The sequence below is a fragment of the Atractosteus spatula genome, chromosome 3 (assembly GCF_055471065.1).
Source record: "Atractosteus spatula isolate fAtrSpa1 chromosome 3, fAtrSpa1.hap1, whole genome shotgun sequence".
NCBI lineage: Eukaryota > Metazoa > Chordata > Actinopteri > Semionotiformes > Lepisosteidae > Atractosteus > Atractosteus spatula.
In genome coordinates this window covers 71,917,579-71,937,829 of record NC_142708.1, presented here as the reverse complement: position 1 = coordinate 71,937,829, position 20,251 = coordinate 71,917,579, and the positions used below count along the sequence as shown (strand labels likewise).

At 52.1% G+C, this 20,251-nt stretch overlaps 1 protein-coding gene across 3 annotated transcripts; it reads left to right on the top strand.

Annotated features, from left to right (window-relative positions):
* Positions 1-482: 482 nt before the first annotated feature.
* Positions 483-18,878, top strand: LOC148838661 (calpain-1 catalytic subunit). Of its 3 annotated transcripts, none has more exons than XM_088912099.1 (20): positions 483-758; positions 2,480-2,549; positions 3,583-3,701; positions 4,544-4,677; positions 6,244-6,415; positions 6,903-6,974; positions 7,638-7,729; positions 8,761-8,835; positions 9,603-9,769; positions 11,666-11,823; positions 12,553-12,761; positions 13,475-13,511; positions 14,364-14,438; positions 14,534-14,594; positions 15,625-15,689; positions 16,439-16,507; positions 16,709-16,787; positions 17,281-17,397; positions 17,879-17,937; positions 18,272-18,878. In XM_088912099.1, the coding sequence occupies exons 1-20, from the start codon at positions 576-578 to the stop codon at positions 18,296-18,298; spliced, it is 2,040 nt and encodes a 679-aa protein (XP_088768225.1). In that variant the 5' UTR covers positions 483-575; the 3' UTR covers positions 18,299-18,878. The 3 variants fall into 3 exon arrangements, with proteins under 3 accessions (XP_088768225.1, XP_088768226.1, XP_088768224.1); XM_088912100.1 differs by having other exon boundaries at positions 484-758; positions 11,666-11,841; positions 14,400-14,438; XM_088912098.1 differs by having other exon boundaries at positions 484-758; positions 11,666-11,841.
* The last annotated feature ends 1,373 nt before the right edge of the window (positions 18,879-20,251 follow it).

Genomic DNA, 20,251 nt, shown 5'->3' with positions numbered 1-20,251 from the left:
AGTTCTTGTCCCATTCTTGTTCAACGGTGTTTTGAGTGTGCTTTACGCCTGTCGTAGTCCACTTGGACGTGCTCGTGTGAGTGACGCTATATACACACAAAACACAACCCGTTTTACCCGATCTTCCCGCCGGGCGTCTGTTCGCTTAGCTTGTGTTTCGCCTCCAGAGTTTTGAAGGAAGTATGATCTGTGCAGGTTAAACGCGTAAAGTTGTAATTTCTCAAGGCGGTGGGAGCGCCGCCTGCGTGTTTGAAACCCACGCGTGACTGCGCGTGTGCAGTGTCTGGCCGCAGGTACGCGGTGTTCGGGACCGTCGGCGGGTAAATACTGAGGGGATTTGAGGGGTCGGCTTCAGGAAGGCGGGGATCTCGCTCTTCGCCTCTTCCTGTACTGCGGAAAGCAGGTTCAAGCTGGAGTAGCGGGGAGAGACACCAGCTGCATGACGCGAAGGAGTGTTTTCATTTTCACTCTTTCCACTCGTAGGTGCGGGAGCTGAGCTGTGGTCCGTCAGGGTTCACCGGCAACGGGTTCCAGTATAGTTTTTGCGGGTGTGTTCAGGCTGTGGGGCGACAGACATGGAAAGAGACGTCGCCCGGGCTCAGCGAAGCAGCATCACGCAGCCCCCCACCGCTCACCGGGCCGAAGAAAACCCGACCGCAGTTCGGAAGTTTTCCCAGACCGGCTCGGAGGTGGCGCTGTTCGTGGATAAGAGTTTCCCCGTGCACTACAACCCCAAGCTAGTGTGGAAAAGACCCAAGGTAACTCGCGTGACTGTAATTTTTAAGTATAATCAAGTTAGCGTTTTTTAATATTGTAACGCAACGGGGGCTCAGGCTATTACTGGGCTATTACTGGGAAGGGCGGTGACGTCACCTGCTCTGGTAAGCCGGCTCTTACACAGTACCTGTCGGCCGTAAGCGTTACAATATTTTTTTACGTGGACTTGCATGCTATATCTTGCACATACATTCATACTTGCCTCTCGCTGACGTGGACTTGTCAGGGCAGAGAGTAACTCGCAGTTTCGTGTCTTAGCCGCCGTGCTTCCAGCGCCGGAGATAGAAGCAAAATACTGTCCCAGCATTCCGCCTGAGCGTCTGCGTCAGGCCCCATCCGACGATGAGTTTTTTTTCTCTGCTGTGCACAGAGGACAGTGATGTGTCCTCCTTACACAGAGAGCAGTGGGTGTGTGGAACAGCGGGTCTGTCCATGCTGGATGACCCCACAGCTGTCACCTGATCCATCCAGAAAAGGCCGGGATGGAATTCTGGGACTGATAAACTGCTGAACAGCCACTTTGAAGAGAGGGTGAAGGGAGTTAAATTGTTTGGCTGCCTTGGTAATTTCTTTGCGGGCTACATAAAAGATCTGTGTGTTGTCACGTTTGAACTGGAGGTGTGGAGCCGTCAGCTCGAGTCTGCCTGTGGCTTCGCTGAGTGCTCCGGTGTGAGTGCTGACTGCTGCAGGCGTCACAGATCTGGAAACTGATGCCCGAAGGTGTGTGTGCACAAACACGGGGAAATTATTCATCACTGTTGATAAAAAGCAATGGTGGAGCAGAACTGGCCGTCTTCAATGCAATTCAGTGCAACTCTGCATTTAAGCTCGAATCACTCCCCTGTTGCGACCGGGGAAGCCTGGAGCAGTCGAATTTGATCTCTGAGCAGGAATGCAGCACAGCGCTCTGGCACAGGCCAGTACAGGCTCTGCTGCTCCCCTCCAGGCGGCACGCAGCTCGGGCCTGGCACAGCGGACCCCCCCCCCCCCGTGTGTTTCAGGGTGAACACCCACCCAGGTGGACTGGAGCCGCCTCGGTCAGCACCCGCTATAGAGTGGGGGGGGAGGGGGGGGCTGCGTCAGCAGGCGCGGGCTGCAAAGGAATAAGTCAATGGTTTATTCCTGTGCTGAAAGGCCAGCGTTTCGGCTGTGGAGCCTTCCTCCGGTGTGGGAAAGAGAGGGAAGTCAGCAGGGGAGAATAAAAGCCAGGAGTGGAGAGGAGGCAGAGTGGACACTCGGGGGGCGTGAAGCCGAGAGAGGGGTGAAGTCAAAGCCTGCAGATGATTAGAGAGGATTAGAAGGAAACGAGTCTGTCGCTGAGAGAAGGGGGAAGGTGTGATCCTCGTTTCAGGATCATTTTGGTTTCGGATATCTTTCTGTGTTGAAAGCGTTGTGTATCTTTTCTTCCCTTTTCAGCATGGAATAAACCTTTTCTTGTTCCTTTGCAGCCTGCGCCTGCTTCTGTAAAATCCACAAGAGCAAGCTATTCCAGGTGCATGTGTGTTTGTGCTTCCTTCATTTTATGCCTGGTGTTGTGCTGTGTATAAAGTGTCCTCCTGCCGACAGGAATTGGTTCAGTTCAATAGGGATGCCCTCGATTGCATTCTATAGGAAACTCGTCAGGTTTAATGGGTTTGACTGAATTCAGTTTTCTTCTGCTTACCGATTCCTTTTTTCACTTTTCCTTGATTTCTTCTCTCAGGACATCTGTGTGTCTCCGAAGTTCATTGTGGACGGCGCAACAAGGACAGACGTTTGTCAGGGAGCACTGAGTGAGATGATATTGTCTTAAACGTCCAGCTGTCTAGTTTACAGCTTGCAAAAATCCACTAAGGTTTCATACACTGTGTCAATTCTGCAGAAAACTGTGTTGTTTTGCAAACCATTTGAATGCCTTTTAACTTTGCACAAGGATGTGTCATGCTGTCTCTCCCTCCGGGCTGTGGGGACGTGGTGCCGACACCAGTGTGTCTCGGCCCGTCTCTCTCTGGGCTGTGGGGATGTGGTGCCGACACCAGTGTGTCTCGGCCCGTCTCTCTCTCTGGGCTGTGGGGATGTGGTGCCAACGCCAGCATGTCTCTCTCTGGGCTGTGGGGATGTGGTGCCAACGCCAGCATGTCTCTCTCTGGGCTGTGGGGATGTGGTGCCAACGCCAGTGTCTCTCTCTCTGGGCTGTGGGGACGTGGTGCCGACACCAGTGTGTCTCGGCCCGTCTCTCTCTCTGGCCTGTGGGGACGTGGTGCAGACGCCAGCATGTCTCTCTCTGGGCTGTGGGGACTTGGTGCCGACACCAGCATGTCTCGGCTCGTCTCTCTCTGGGGGGATGTGGTGCCAACGCCAGCGTGTCTCTCTCTGGGCTGTGGGGATGTGGTGCCAACGCCAGCGTGTCTCTCTCTGGGCTGTGGGGACGTGGTGCCGAGGCCAGTGTGTCTCGGCTCGTCTCTCTCTGGGCTGTGGGGATGTGGTGCCAACGCCAGTGTGTCTCTCTCTGGCCTGTGGGGACGTGGTGCAGACGCCAGCGTGTCTCTCTCTGGGCTGTGGGGACGTGGTGCCGAGGCCAGTGTGTCTCGGCTCGTCTCTCTCTGGGCTGTGGGGATGTGGTGCCAACGCCAGTGTGTCTCTCTCTGGGCTGTGGGGACGTGGTGCCGAGGCCAGTGTGTCTCGGCTCGTCTCTCTCTGGGCTGTGGGGACGTGGTGCCGAGGCCAGTGTGTCTCGGCTCGTCTCTCTCTGGGCTGTGGGGATGTGGTGCCAACACCAGTGTGTCCCTCTCTGGGCAGTGGTGACGTGCTGTTGTTGGTTTGCAGGTGATTGCTGGTTCCTGTCAGCCGTGGCCTCTCTCTCCCAGCACAGAGCCCTGCTGGAGCGCGTTGTCCCCGAAGGGCAGGGATTTGACCTCGAGTATACTGGCTGCTTCCGCTTCCGGGTCAGTCCTGAGACGCCCTGCTCCTCTGTTCGTCCGTTGGGAACTTTGACTGGTGCCACCCGCAGGCTGCAGATCAGTTTTTCTAACCCCTGCCATTCCAATGCAGACCTTCAGGACAGGGGCTGTTACTGAACCACAAACCAGGGGCACTGCGCTCCCGAGCTTTGAAAGGCACAGGCCTTTGGCTCTTGTTTTGTGACCATGTTGAAGAGGCTCCTGTTTCATTCTGTTTCTAGTGTAGTTCAGTGCCTATGCAGACGGTATAATCCAGAAGTAAGTGCAGTAGGACAACGGGGATCAGGAGAGGTTGATGAACAGGGGGGCGTGACAATAGGGAATTGGTGCTCCGGGGGCGTGGCCAAGGCAAACAAGTCCAAGGAGTCCAGGGGGGAAATCCGGGGAGAAGTCCAAGGTGCAAAGCCGGGTGATCCATCCGAGACGAACACTAGACAAGGTTAAAAACCGGAACGGGATCTGGTACAGGGATAGGGAATAAAAACAGGATGACGAGGCTAGGTGCTCCGAGCCCCGGCTCAGCTGGGTCAGGACGCCGATAGGAGGCCTATGCCCTCAAGCTGCGGGCGTAGGGCGACGTGATGGTAGGTGGGCCTCCGGGCGTCCATCTTCCAGTGCTGAGCCCAGAGTAGGGAGAGCGCCCGGCTTAATTAAGGACGGGCCGGATTGGGGGCAGGTGCACGTAATCAGCAAAATAAGAAAGAGCCGGAGCGCCCTTGAGAGGAGGGATTACGATCGAGACACTTGCATGATCGACTGTTGAAATCTCTGAAACACATCGGGGGGGGACATCGCTCTGCGTTTTGACTTCCTGTGTTCCTCTGTAGTTCTGGCAGTATGGAGAGTGGAAGGAAGTGGAGGTGGACGACTTCCTGCCCACGGAGGGCGGCCAGCTGGTGTACCTCCACTCGGCGGAACGGGACGAATTCTGGAGTGCGCTGCTGGAGAAGGCGTACGCCAAGTCAGTCTCCGTCCTCGCTCTCAGCCCTTCCCTGCGCTGCGGCAGCCTGTGTGTTTCAGGGTGAACACCCCCCGGGTGTACTGGGACCCCCCAAATTCCCAACAGCACGTCCGTGGCCTGTGGTGCCAGTGCAGTCTTTCTCAGGCAGCCCCCGCGTCAGGCCCTTCTGGAGCAAGCTATTCCAGATGCTCGTCTGCATGTGTGTTTGTGCTTCCTGCGTTTGAAGCCTGGTGTTGTGTTGGGTACAGTATATAGTAGCCTTCTGTCGACTTTCTTTCGCACTCTCATGCTCCTGGCATCTGTTGATGGTCTGGCAGCTGACCCACTCAGACTCCCACCCCACAGCAGTCTGAACCACAGCAGGGTTTCCCAGCTGCAGGGCTCTTGTTCACAAGCTAATTCCATGCGTGGGACGCATCATGCATGCTGCTCGTAAATTGAAAGACAAAGTTAGACAATTGATCCTTTTAATCCTCCTGGAGATTTAATCTGTATTTAATCTTCCTCTGCAGTATATGTTTAAGTTAAAAGGTTGCACTTCTTGGGGATTTAGCAGTCTACTAAGACTTGCTCAGATAATCAGTTGGGTGAAAATATCACTTCTCTGTAACAGTTACAGATTTGGTCCCAGAGCTTAACAAGACACTAACAGATCCCCTCTCTTTGGTAGGGAAATCTGCTCGTAAAACTGTCGCCTTTTAATTGGAGGCTAGAAGACAAACAGACGATTCCCAGCGTTAGTTTGAATGAAGGCACGCCTAGTTTCCCCTTGAACCCGACAGTGACAGTGGAAGTCTCTCTCGGTCAAACCCGCCTGGCCAGTCTGCCACATCTTCCTTCTTACCCATATCTAACGTGACTGAGGCTAGTACTCTCAGTGCAAAGAGATAATTATTCAAATCTGATCTGTAAAATTTAAATCCCTCGTCCCAGTGAGGCAGGTGATCTCATCTTCACCGTCAGGAAGACTTGCGGGGGTCTGAGCAGACAGCCAGCCTGTCTTCTCTGAGTTACTGTTCATAGGGAACTGGTGTCCACGGGGGCAGCCAGTTCCTTCATTTCCTCTTGAGCATGCTGCTTGTGGAGTGGTCCGTCGCTGCCCCCTGGTGGCTCCACCCTGTGGTCACATACCTGTCCTGTTGCAGGGACCTTAAAAAAAATGTTTTTGCTCCAGCCCAAAGCTCTGTTTCAGGCTTTCCCCTTGTAACAGGAAAACCGCGGCTACGTTGCCATGGAAATTATGAGGCAGTTCATTTAAGATGGAGAATAAGTGCCACTTCCTTACGCAAAGGGTGGTGGGAGTCTGGAACGAGCTGCTCACCCCTTGTTGACTGAGCACTCCATGCTGTTGAAGCTCACTGTCCTTTACATTCCTGGTGATGCTTTGTTTCAGTGTACTGCAGGGTTGTGTGCATTGAAATAATAGTGCAAACTTCAACCTTTGACTCTTCAAACTCTGTCTGTGTGCACTTGCTGGATTTGGGTGTGATGGCGTTGTGATGGTGATGACGGTTTTAACAGGCCTTTCCCCTGGATCCTGTTTGTCCTGTGTGTGTGTGTCTCCAGGCTGAAGGGCGGGTACCAGGCTCTGCAGCTGGGCTTCCCTCACGAGGCCTTAGTGGACATGACGGGGGGGGTGACCGAAATCTTCACCATCCCACTGCTGACACCTGACCTCGCGGGCTTCCTCCGCCCGCTGCTGGAGAAGGGTGCGCTCATCAACTGCGTCAACACTCAGGTGGGTACTTGCCACCCAGCGGGCGCCAGTTCAGACAACCACCTGTTTGTCTTGTTGCTCTGTGGTTATGTGGGCCTGTCGTTTCTCTGTGCTGTCTCGGTTTTGGCTGGTTCCTGTGCACTGACAGCGGGCATCTCTGACTCCACCCCCCAGCCAGGGGAGTCTTGCAAGCGATTGGAGGAGGAGAGAGGGGGGCGGGGCTTTCCACCTGAAAGCCTGCAGATAATATCAGGACAAGCAGGATTAGTGATGTTAACGAACTGCTGCTGCCAGCAATTTGCAGGAGCTCCATATTGGCCATATTTCTAAATCATTCAGAAACAGCGTATAGCATGTGTGTACAGTATATTTTATAGCTCTGGCACCTATTTCACAAAAGAAATGTGTGAATTCTGTCTGGAGATTCCCAAATAAAGCAAATAGGGAATAAAAATGAATGGCTGCAGGAACGGCTGAACTTCCTCTCTCTGCTTTGTGTGTTCTGCAGGGGGAAATGGAGAAGAAGAATGAGCAGGGCATCCTCTTCAAGCACGCCTACTCTGTCACCGGCCTGGAGAAGGTGACCCCTACTGGCCATTACTGGCACTCCAGCTCTGCAAACGCTCCCCAGTCACCGCGAAAAATCAGAATTTCCTCTCTTTGTGTAACTCGTGGTTTATTTTAAGAAGTGTATTGTTGTGGGAGTGCCCTTTTGACTGTTCTGCTTTTGGGAGCTGTCGGAGAGAGTCCCTGATGTGCAACCTGACTGTGCAGGCCAGAGGAAGTTTTAAATGCTTTCGATAGCTGTGTCTCACAATTTAGTTTGCACACAGAAAGCTGACAAGAATAGGTGTGTAACTGCTTGTTTTTCTTAGGTATTTTCTGTTCCTTTTATCACATTACTATAATGCTGTGATCTCAATTCTAAAGGCACTGTCTACTGGCCCTGCAGGGTCATGTAGTGAACCCTCCTGCAGACACACATAAGGAAAGGGGACAGTCCAGTTCACTATGAGCCCTTTAAAAATGTCTCCTCTGTAACTGGAATTAGGTGGGAACCTGTCACTGTGTCTGTACATGAGCACCCTCTCCGCTCTGCCTTCTGTCTCTGCCCTCTCTTTTACCTCTTGGTCTCCCTCTCTCTACCCCTTTCTCTGTGTCCCTCCTTCCGTTTTGTCTTACTTAAACCGTGCTGGCCGTCTCCCCCTCCACCTTCCCATTCTGTGTGCTCGCTCTTGCTCAGGTGAGGTGTTACAGGGGGGAGGCTGACCTGGTGCGCGTGAGGAACCCCTGGGGTCACACAGAGTGGACGGGCCCCTGGAGCGACAACAGCTGGTATGACCGATGGCAAAGGGCTGGGAGACACAGCATGCAAGGGCAGAAGAGGCCAGTCAGAGCAGTGATCAGACAGGCACAGACACAGAGTAGATAGACACAGGCACACAGCAGTGACCACAAACACACAGAGCCAGAACAGATAGATAGACAGACACAGAGTAGATAGACACAGGCGCACAGCAGTGACCACAAACACACAGAGCCAGAACAGATAGACAGACACAGAGTAGATAGACACAGGAGCACAGCAGTGACTAGAAACACAGAGCTAGAACAGATACACAGGAGCACAGAACAGATACACAGACACAGGAGCACAGCAGTGACCAGTGACACAGGAGCACAGAACAGATACAGACACAGAGTAGATAGACACAGGAGTACAGCAGTCACCAGTGACACAGGAGCACAGAACAGATACACAGACACAGAGTAGATAGACACAGGAGCACAGCAGTGACCAGTGACACAGGAGTACAGAACAGATACAGACACAGAGTACATAGACACAGGAGCACAGCAGTGACCAGTGACACAGAGCAGTGACCAGAAACACAGGCACAGAGCAGGGATTAGATATATCATTCAGGATGCTATGCACTGTGCAGGTTTCCATGTTGTTGAAAGGACATTGCTGTAACAATTACCCAGGCACGAAGGATATGAAGGTCCTACCCCTCTGTATCAAAGGAACTGAATGTCTTAAGGCTTGAATAAAAGAGATCACGGGGGGGGGCTTGCCTTCAGTAAGTTTATTAAGAGTCCACCTGGAGCAGTGGCTTTAGGGTCAGTGATGACATGAAGACCCAGGGGACACAGGTGGGACATAAGTGGAAGTGTGTTAGGACTCAGGACTGGAGGGCAGCAGAGCATGAGCTCCACACAGCCGATGCAGCCAGTGGAGTGCCTGGGCTGGTAGACAGAAGGGCCTGGACCTCATCTGGAGCTTCAGTGCAGAGGCAATAAGATAGATAATACTTTATTAATCCCGTAGGGAAATTGATTAAATTTGTGTGTTGTCTCTGCAGGTTGGAATGGGCCAAGGTCAGCGCCGAGGAGCAGGCCAGGGTGCAGAGGGTGCAGCAGATAGATGGGGAGTTCTGGTGAGCTCTGCCCTGTGACCTGCACGTTGGTGTTCCTCTTGCAAACCCGGTCCTGTTATGTTCAGACCAGCAGCCTTGCATGAAATGCATTGGAATACCCCTTGCTGAGGCGTGATTATGAAGGACTACTGTAGCTCGAGGAGGAAAGGGACTCGCGCGCAGTGCGGTGTGAGTCCTGGGGCAGTTCAAACCTGGGCGAAGCAGCCTGGGGTTCCCCAGGTGACGGCACCCAGCTCAGTGCCGCAGCGGTTGGGCAGACTGCAGAGCTGACCCAATTCGGCTTCAGTGCAGCAGTAACTCTCGCAATTTGCCAAAGTGCCTACACACCTCTCAGTGATGTCCGCGAGAGACACACTGCCCCTCCTGTCGGGCGCTGAGCAGCTCACCGTGCGTCAGAGAGACGATGGGCTCTGACAGGCGGGCCTCTCAGGATAAAGCCTGTCTATAGTTCTCACAGTCTTCAAGTCTTCTTCAGAGAATCAATTTACAGATTCCAGGTTGGGCGGGTGTACAGTAAAGCTGAAAAACAAGGGTATTTACTTTAACCCTTGGAGATGGAAGCCCAAAAGGTTTAGAAATTGTCCAAAGATTGTCCAAGATCAAAACCCGTAGAGTCCCCTTTCCCAGTATGTGCAGGCTTTATGTGTAAATTGTGTGCATGGCTGGGCATGGAGGGTGTGGTGTTGTGACTTCCGGGGCCAGTCTGGGGTTTTGCTCAGGAATTCTTCCCGCTGTCTCTCTCTCCCCCCCTCTCCATTTCCGTGCAGGATGGAGGTGTCTGACTTCCAGCGCAATTTTGACATGATGGAGGTTTGCCACCTGAGCGACAGCACCCTGAGCGGGCCGGGCGCCGTGTCGCAGCCCTGGGAGTGTGCCACCCACCACGGCAGCTGGGTGCCTGGCATCTCCGCAGGGGGCCCCCCAAGCGTCGCGGGTGAGGGGGACAGGAGCACGGCCCAAGACCTGCTCTCCAAACTCTGGGGGGCTCGGAGGCCAGTCCTCCGTGCCGGCGATGAGGTCTGAAGCAGAGTTTTAAGGAGAGGTAGTTTCCGGATGTAAAGTGTAAGCTTGAGATGTTTTATCTGAGGGACCCTGGTTTTGGGGAGATGGGTCAGAAGTGATTTTTCAGCTTCATACCGCTCGGGTCTGGAATTCTGAAGGAGGGGGCGGCTGCACAGGGTGGAATGTAGCTTAGAGTTAACCTACAAAGTTGCCTCCGTTCCCAGTTTAATGAGCTAGAGACTCTGTAATCACAACACATGAACAACACAGCCAGCTGTCTTTATTCTAACCTCCTGATTTGAAGTAGCCAGCTGCGATTTGTTCTCCCATCTCGGGTCGGCTTGTTTTGGTTCGTCTGTATTCTTACACACAAGGAGGAAGGGGGGGCAGACTCCTGCCCCCTGCACACCTTCCAGCCACTCGGATTTTGATATGTTGCTAGACTGTGCTGAAGGATCCTAACCGATCTGAGGAGAGGTGCCTCCTTCACCGACGAGTGTCACGCGCTTGCGAGAGCCCTGGACGCTACAGGGGTGAGAGCCCTGGCTGTTTAAACCAAGCCTGCCCTACCCGCCCTGGGACACCCTCGCGCTGAGAGCTCAGCCTGTGCACGGGCGTGCGGCGTTACTAGTTGAGCCACTAGGGAGGCACAGAGATACCATGTTCGCACATAATCAAAATGCAGAGATCCAAGCCCTTGGTCCCTTTTATTGTAGCACCACCTGAACCCAAAAAGTGGATTCACGCCTGCACCCAGGTCCCATCCCGGGAGATCCTGTCAGCTTGTTTGTAAGACATTTCAGACACGAGCAGGAACCTGCAGTATCCCCTGAGATCCTGAGAAAGAAACACCTAATGAAAAGCAATGGTCAGTACTCGGGGCACCTTGAGGAGCAGTACCAAAAGTAGATTCCAAGGGCATAATTGGAGCCTGAAGGGGAGATTATTTATGACGTTTATGAAATCAGGAAGCGGTGCTTTACACAAAGGTTGGTGGGTGTCTGGAAGAAGCTGCTCCGCCATGTTGTTGTAGCTGTGGGATCGTTGAGGAAACTGCCAGACAATTCTTTTATCAGTCTCCGACCAATGAGCAGGATGGACCGAACAGCCTCCCTTTGTGTGTCGGAACAGCTCTTATGTTCTAATTACATCCACAATTGCATCTGCCGTATGCACACTGAGAATAGGGCTCGGACGTGCTTTGGAATTGCCTCATGCTGATCAGCCTGCCCTGGGGTCTACTGGCCTGCAGACCTCCCTCTGCGCCAGGCGAGGCAAGACCAAAATACTAGGAGAGAAAATGGTGGGGGCTCTCATTCTGGACTGGGGCGGTGCTCACCAAAAGCACTCCAGGGTCGTCTGTCCCGGGCTGGAGGCAGAAGAATTTGGAGCTTGGCAGTCCAGGAATTCAGGTTCAGCCCCCAGCTCTGCATTTAGTCAAGGCCGTTCCTGATGGGTCATGCTGTTGTGTCTCGCAGAACCTCATTAGCAGTCTTGACTAGTGGTATTACCTGGATTCAAACCTGTAATCCTTAGTCTAAAGGGCACCTCCAGATTCCCTTGGCTTTCAGTTTTATATCAAACATAAGCATAAAAACAAAGAATGGTGCTGATTTTCTTAAAGACCATCAGCTACAGTATGGTGCTTATTTAGAACAATATCTACAAAGTAAAGAAACTTATTTTGGTTTGTATCTAAAGAGTTCCTGGATGGATCATAAAATAGTAACATAAGGAGAGATGTAGTGCCCAGGAGCCCATTCTGCTGTCCCAGTGTGTGATGAGTGTGACCCCTCAGGTGTGGCATGAGGACCGTGTGTCATTGCAGGACGGTACTGGCTGAACCCCCAGTTCCGGATGACACTTCTGGAGGAGGATGATGACCCAAGTGACCCCGCCCTGACTTGCAGTTTTCTGGTGGCATTGATGCAAAAGCACCAGAGACAGAAAAGAGTTTCCCTCAACATCGGTCTCCATATCTACCAGGTAACACACCTGACACAGGTAACTAACTACACTCTCCCATGAAACAGAACCACACACACACCTGACACAGGTAAGTACACTCTCCCATGAAACAGAACCACACACACACCTGACACAGGTAAGTACACTCTCCCATGAAACAGAACCACACACACACCTGACACAGGTAAGTACACTCTCCCATGAAACAGAACCACACACACACCTGACACAGGTAACTACACTCTCCCATGAAACAGAACCACACACACACCTGACACAGGTAACTACACTCTCCCATGAAACAGAACCACACACACACCTGACACGGGTAACTACACTCTCCCATGAAACAGAACCACACACACACACCTGACACGGGTAACTACACTCTCCCATGAAACAGAACCACACACACACCTGACACAGGTAACTACACTCTCCCATGAAACAGAACCACACACACCTGACACAGGTAACTCACTACACTCTTCCATGAAACAGAACCACACACACACCTGACACAGGTAATTGACTACACTCTCCCATGAAACAGAACCACATACACACCTGACACAGGTAACTACACTCTCCCATGAAACAGAACCACACACACACCTGACACAGGTAACTACACTCTCCCATGAAACAGAACCACACACACACACACCTGACACAGGTAGCTAGGTGCGCCCATGAAAGACAATCACACGCACCCGAGACAGGTAACTACAGGCAGGTGTCTTGCAGGTGAGTACTAACAAGATGTACCTGCCCTCCTGGGACCTGGCCAGGGCCCAGCCCCTGATCGGCACGTCCCAGTACAGCAACCAGAGAGAGGTGGTGATTCGCAGTGCCCTGGCGCCTGGACATTACATCATCATCCCTTCCACCTCAATGGCCAATCAGGAGGGAGAGTTCGTCCTGCGCGTCTACACTGAGAAGGGCAACAAGGCAGTGTGAGTCTGAGGGAGGGGAGAGGGCTAGCAGGGGGGTGGGCGAGCAGTCAGTGAGAGTCCCAGCACATGTGACTAGGACCACACAGGGAAGGGGCAGAAGAGCTGGTCGTGGGGCAGCTGAAAGCTGAAATGAGGCAGATAAGCGGGGCAGTAAAGGGGCTGGGCATCTGAGAGTATATCAGCAACCTGAGGCAACATGAGAATGTAAGATGTAAAAATATTCCAAATTCAAGGGCACAAATACAATTTAGAAGTATTGTAATAAAAGATGGGGTAGAGTCATTGATGGGACCAGGGAGAATAGAAGTTGGTTCTTGGTTTTTTTCCCTAGCACTAGTAGGTCTGTCAGAAGAACTCTTGTGTCTCAGTATGTTCGACAGCCCACAGGCCTGTGTGAAATACCGTTCACGGGCCCCTTTCCTGAACCGTTCCAGGTGCCTAAACTGGGAATATGTTTTATCCCAGCGAGCTTCAGGAGTGGCCTTCTGAACAAGGGAGAAACATCTGCTGCGGACAGATCTGTGATCATCAGATCTATAGATCTGTAGATGTGTGTCATCACGTCAGACAGCAGCCCAGGACGGGGCAGAACCCATCCTTGCAGCCAGACCCAGCTCTCCTGCCTCACGCTCTGCATGACAACTCCAGCTGTTTTCGTATCCAGATTGTTGGTCTGATTATCCCTGTAACTGCTGTCTCTCCTTTGTTCCCAGACCGGCTGACAAAGTCAGCAGCGACCTGAGGGACAAGGTAACCACTGCCTCTCTCTCCCAGTACTGTACTTGTCTGTGCTGTGGTGGTCAGTGCTATCGCTGACCGCTGGGTGACGGGCCCACACTGTGGTGGTCAGCGCTATAACTGCAGGGTGACGGCCTTGTGCTGTGGTGGTCAGTGCTATCGCTGACCACTGGGTGACGGGCCCACACTGTGGTGGTCAGCGCTATGCTATAACTGCAGGGTGACGGCCTTATGCTGTGGTGGTCATGACTGTAACTGTCCATGTTGTTGCAAACCCCTGGCCTCACCACTGGCGAGAACGAGAGATCCCATGAACTGTGACGAGACGTAGTGCTTCCTGCTCATGGTCACTATATCGACTAGTGTGTGATGTACCAGCGAATAAGCACAGGTTGTACAGCAGATATTTCACCACAGGAGTCCAGGGCAATATTTCTACTGGATTAAAAGAGATGTATCACAAGCCTGCTTGTTTACAATGCCATAGGGCCGCTTCACGTAAGTTTTGTTGCTTCTTTCTGAATCGCAGAACATGGTGCTGCGCGTACCTGGAAATTATGTCTATTCTGTGATGTAAATTGGAGGTTTTATAAGTGACTGTGTACATTTTATTGTGATTGCGGTTTGAAATGCACTCACCAGTGCTGATTCTTTCTAACCCCGAAATATAACAATAGTGTTGCAGTTCCGTTTTAAATGAGCTTGTGGAAATCTCATGCCTTAAAAGGTTCCCAGCTCTCTTTTGACCCTGCAGAGCTTTTACAGATGCGCTGGTATGACAGTATCAGGTTAACGTCTGGCTTGTTTGTGAATCTCAGGCTGTTTCCTTAGCTCAGGCGCTGTGCTGTATCTTCTCCCTCCCAGTTTCCCACTCCTGCTGTGTCCGTGCTGCCTTCCCAGGACGCCGCCCAGGAGCTCTTTAAGAAGCATGCTGCTGCGGTGAGTGTTTCTTCCTGGGACTGCCCCCTGGTCACACAGCCACCGCGAATCTGTGCCCTGCTGTTTCAAAATGCGCTGTTCTCGATTCCCGTCAGGGGGGGCGCTGTGGAGCAGTGGAACTGCAGGGCCTGCTGAAGGAAGTCATCGTGACAGGGGGTGAGTGTGGGGGTCAGAGGTCAACTATTAGGTCACACCAGCAGACCATCGCCATTAGTAGTTGTCACAACACGAGTGATGACCATATGAAAGATGTTCTGGTCTTTGCCTCCAGCCCTCCTTGTTATCCGTAAATCAGGAATCAGACAGGAGCCAAGGGGCAGAACTGGTTACACGGGGGCGAGCGACAGGACTGGTTGCACAGGTGGCCGGAGGGCAGGACTGATTACACAGGGGCCAAGGAGACGGACTGGTTACACAGGGGCTTGGGAGGTTACTGGTTACACAGGGTCCGAGGAGAGGGACTGGTTACACAGGGGCTTGGGAGGTTACTGGTTACACAGGGTCCGAGGAGAGGGACTGGTTACACAGGGGTGAGGGGCAGGAGTGGTTACAAGGGGGCCGAGGAAAGAGAGACTGGTTACACAGGGGCTGAGGACTGGGACTGGTTACACAGGGGCGTGGGAGGTTACTGGTTACATAGGAAAGAAATGGCTGGACGAGATCTTAGGATCAATTGGCTACTAACTACCAAATGAGCTAGATAATCTGAGTGGCCTCCTCTTGTTTGTAGTAGATTGTAGATTGTCTGCAAGGTCAGACACTAAGCCAGTGTACTTGATTCTGCTGCGCCCACATCGTGAACCCTCTGTAGGCTGAAACTTACTGGGGCTGCTGCCCTGCACCCTCAGCCATTTCCCCACTCACTGCCTGACCTGGGCTTGGGCAAGTGCAGCTGGGCTCTGGTGTTCTTCCATATTAATTTCCTGGGGTGATTTTGAAACCCCCCTTAATCGCACTGCAGTCTGAGCCACCCTGAGGTGCTTCTCACCTTGATCTGGGAGGCCTCTGCACTCTGATCAGGCAGTCGTGATGCAGATGTCCGCTATAGCCCAGTCGCAGGCAGTCACCCAATGTGAGGGAAGCAGGAAGTCACGGTGTGACAGCCAAGGAAGTTGTCTTGAGTTGTTCTGGGGGTTGTTTTCTGTTGCTCTGACTATTTCCTGTTTCCTGTTGGTTCCTGTGGCAGCACTGGCTGGGAGCAGGGAGGGATTTTGCCTGGAGCGTTGCAAGAGTTTTGTGGCACTGATGGATGTATCCTTCCGCCAAAAGACAATAAACAATAGATCCCAAATAGGACTCCCTCTGTCCCCCACCCTCTCTCCAGGGTGGTCAGCTGACACAGTGATTACAAGGAGGCTGTGTGGCAGGGATGGCCAGATCACTGCCACTGAGTAGTGGTTTTATCCATCTCAGGTTTTACAAACTGTAGGATTAGGTACACTCACTGGTCAATTTATTAGGAACCCCTGCCTGCAGTTCACTTTGTGTTGATTTGGACAGGCCAGGACTACTACTGAACGCTGGCCATCCATTCCCAAATTGTGTATTCCTTCACACTTGTCCATGATGTCCGGATCTTGTAAGTTCGCACGAATCGACGTGTGTCCCTGAGATCTCCCACAAAACACTTCTTGGGTCACTGTAGCAGCTTACAGTTGGCCGGTGTAAGAGCTGCAGTCGCTCTGGTAGCTGCAGTACTGCAGTCACTGCAGTCTGTCTGGGAGCTGCAGTCACTGCAGTCTGTCTGGGAGCTGCAGTCTGTCTGGGAGCTGCTGTAGCTGCAGTCTGTCTGGAAGCTACAGTAGCTGCAGTCTGTCCGGTAGCTACAGTCGCTGCAGTCTCTCTGGGAGCTGCAGTTGCTGCAGTCACTGCAGTCTCTCTGGGAGCTGCAGTCTCTCTGGGAGCTGCAGTCTCTCTGGGAGCTGCAGTTGCTGCAGTCGCTGTAGGTGGGCCAGGGCTGGGGAGAGCAGTGGTCATCCTTGACCGTGGTGATGGCACAGACCCGGGGACTCGGCAGGCTGGAGCTGGAGGAGTTTGAGGCCCTGTGGGAAAAGTTCAGGAAGTGGACGGTAAGACAGCCCGATCATTTGCAGCAAAGCTGCAGTTGTCCAGTCCAGTTGTCAAGCTCTGTTTCCAGTAGTAGTTCATTAAACTTTTGTACCTACTAGATTTTAACCTGTGTTTGAGTGGAGCGGGATCTGGAACCTATTTATTTTCACACAAGGGCTCTCGCCAAAGCTGTTCCTGTTTTGTTTTTTTCTCATCGTCAGGATATCTTTGTGCACTTTGACAAGAACAGGTCCCAGTCGCTGGATTACCCCGAGATCATTCCTGCCCTGCAGGCTGCAGGTACGAGGCGCGGAGCCCAGGCCGGAGTGGCCAGCTTGAATCCTCAGCCTGCTGGAGCTACCATGTGAATGAGCAGGCTTCAGCCACGAGGGGGGTCAGGAACGTCCTAGCCTGCAGGAATAAAGAGGAATTCATTCATAGAATTTTTCTCTTACCGTTAAAAACAGAGGTTTAAACAGGCCATGCTTAAATCAGCAATTTCTAAAGCCCCAGACTAAGTGTGATTACTTAAACAAGTAATTTAGTGATTATTTCATACCAAAAAAACCAAATACCTTCTGGTGCCTAAAGACCAATTTGCTCTTAATTGAGCAAATGGATGTTTCCAATCCTCAAAAAAAAACAGGTGATGTAGAATATCCTGTTTCGAACGACCTATAAGAACAGCTGGATTTCGGCTCCCAGGGGCCAAGGTTGCAGGCCCCTGCTCACTATCTGGCGCTTTCAAAGCTTCTCTGGGAGCAGTGATCACCGTTTGTTTGCTTCTGTCTAGGACTGCAGGTTGATGATTTCGTGTTGCAGCTGATCGGCCTGCGATACACTGACCCTGACCTGACCATCAGCTACCCAGGATTCCTGCACCTCCTGCTTAAACTGGACATCATGATAGGTGAGACACTGACAAAGAGAATGAGAGAGTGAGAGCTCAGGAGAATGAGAAGGTAAAACCATATTTCCCCCCTGGCCTTTACCAATCATGGCCTCCTAATAATCCCCATCTCAATTATTAACAATTATTATTATTGTCATTGTTGTAAACCCTGCAACCGCACACGGGGAGAATAAGGAAGTGTAGGCACACTCCTGTGAGACGCCCACCTTCGGGTCATTCAGCTTCATTCACCCGCCTCACAGGCCACAGCCCCAAACAGGAGGGGAGGCACGTTGCTCACTGACAGCACTGTGGTCTCGCAAGCGCCTGGGAGGTTGCGGAGTCCACCGAGAGGTTAATCTGTAATGGCTGCTTGTTTCAATGCATTGCTGAGAGTGCCGGACACTCAGAGTAGGCAGTGCTGATGAAACCTGGAATGAGGTGCTGTGTGCTGTGAAGAGTGTAAGAAGACGCGTGATTTGTGTCCGTTTTCCCACAGGGAGGTTTCATTCCTTCCATACGCTGGGAAATGGGACCATCACCCTCCACTACAGGCAGGTGAGTGTGAGGGTCCTGTTGCAGGAGCCTGGGTATATTAGACTGGTCGTGGGGGAAATACTTGTGCAACACAGCACTAAGCACAGAACAGAGCAGGCAAAAACACAGCAGTCCCTTAAACAGGAACCTCGCTGTGCTACAGTGTTTCCCACAGCAGGGAATCTTGCTGGCAGTGGGCGTTTGACACCAGTGCCGCTTTCCAGTTAAGCCTTGACTAACGAGACTAACGAGGTGCCAGTGTTCTCTATGTGAAGCAGACGCAACTGGGGGGCCTCAGAGTCTGTCATCCTGGAGTAGCGCTCTCTGGTGCTAACACTGTTTCTGCCTCTTGCAGTGGCTCCACAGTACCATGTACAACTGAGCCCCCCCCCCTCCCCAGCCCCGCTGTGGAGTGGACAGATGCTGCTGTTCTACATCTCGTCCACCACCCTGCCTTCAGACATCACAGCGACCACCTGCCCCCCCCCCCCACTCCTGACCACAGGATGACAGAGCACCTCAGTCAGGGATGGCCAGCAGCAGGCAGTGAAACCCTTTGTTAATTCAGATTGAACATCAGGTGAGAAAGACCTGGATACAACATGATAAAGTCGGGCAGAAGTTCTGCCCTGGTCTTGGAGGGGCTGCTGTTTCTTTAGGGGTATTAGCAGCACCTTCAGGGCTGGGGGCAGCTGTTGGATTGATCCAGTGAAGACTGTGATGAGCCCGAAAAGAAGTGATGAGTGAAGACCTGCACAAACACTGGCCCCCCAAAGACTGAAGACCCCCTCAGCTCAGGCATGCAACCACACTCCTGCCTCCTTCAGCAGTTTGCACTGTCCCGAGTCGAAAGGCATCAGCTCGTATCAGACAGGCGCGTCCTTCACCGGCTGTGCAAAACAATAAACATGCTCAATTTAGAATTATTGTATTTGGGGAAAAAAATAAAGTTTGAAGTCCGTGACCTAGTTGTTTGTGGGTCTGAATCTCTGATCATTCTGATCACTGCCTGGTGGCCAGTTCCCCCCTTGTCTCCTTGGCCAGAAATGCTGGACGATGTTGTGATACTAGCTGTCCTGTAACTCTGGGGTTCATTGGAGCCCCAGTCCAGCAGGTTTTATAGGCAGTCAGTAAACTCTCTGTTTCAAAAGCCTTTCAACAATTGTACTGTGGTCAGGTCAGTTCTGGAATGTAAGGATCTTTTGGGGGGAAAAAGAGCTGTGGCTCCTTAATGAATAATTAAGCAAATCAATTCTTCAGTTAATTTAGTGTCCCCAGCCATGAAGAGTCTCTCTGAGCTGGACACGTTTTAGAAACTTGAAGATTTAGAAATAACAATTTGACGATCAAATCCTGCTAAGAGCAAGCCTTCCCAAAACTGTAGCGGCACGATGTGACCACAAGGGGGAGACTAAGCACAAAACTACAAATCAACCCTTCTGAACTGGGGACTCAGAAGAAAGGTAAACAGAAAGTATTGGTTATTATGGTTTCCTAGTTTTTGGTTTTGAACATGGAGATGCTTTAGGTTTTGGTTTTCTCTTTTCCCCGACCCTTAATTAATAAAATATCCTTTTTTACCACAGATTATTTCCTTGTTACTCATGCCAGCAAATCTCAGATCCCACTCTAGTCACATGACAAGGGTCTGGGAGGCCTGTCCCCGCCCACTGACTGGCCCCACCCCAGAGTTCATGACCCTGCAGGTGCACCTCCATCTCCTGCAACTGCAAACCCTCCTGCGTTTTCTGCCCAGGTCACATGCTGGGGACCGTGTGTGACTGGAATAGGTTTTAAGGGGCACACGACAGGGTAGCCCTGGAGATATCTGACCCCTGTCCCTTCACCTCCTGCAAGATTTCACTCTCTACCCCTCTGGGAAACAGCCGGAGCTCGACACCTCAGCTCACCATTGCAATGGTAATTATATGCATTTGTACAGCACTTATCATCCTGAAGGATCCTGGGACTCTTAGTAATGGACCTACTTCACCCACCACTGGGGGGCAGCACCACCTGGGTGACACAGGGCAGCTGCTCTGCACCAGCAGCCCCGCTGCACAGCAGACCAGGGGGAGGACAGAGGGATCACCTCACCAGCTGGATTCAGGGGAACTTTTACAAGGTCCACTGTAGCCCAGAATGAAATTTCTCCCTGCTCTTACAAGCTGTGAACAGCGGTGTGGACAAACTCCTCGATCTGTATTTCAGTTTACTTACCATTAATAATAATAATAATTAATAATAACAATAATAATAATGCCTTACACTTATATAGCGCTCTTCTGGACACTCCACTCAGAGCGCTTCACAGGTAATGGGGATCCCCCCCCAC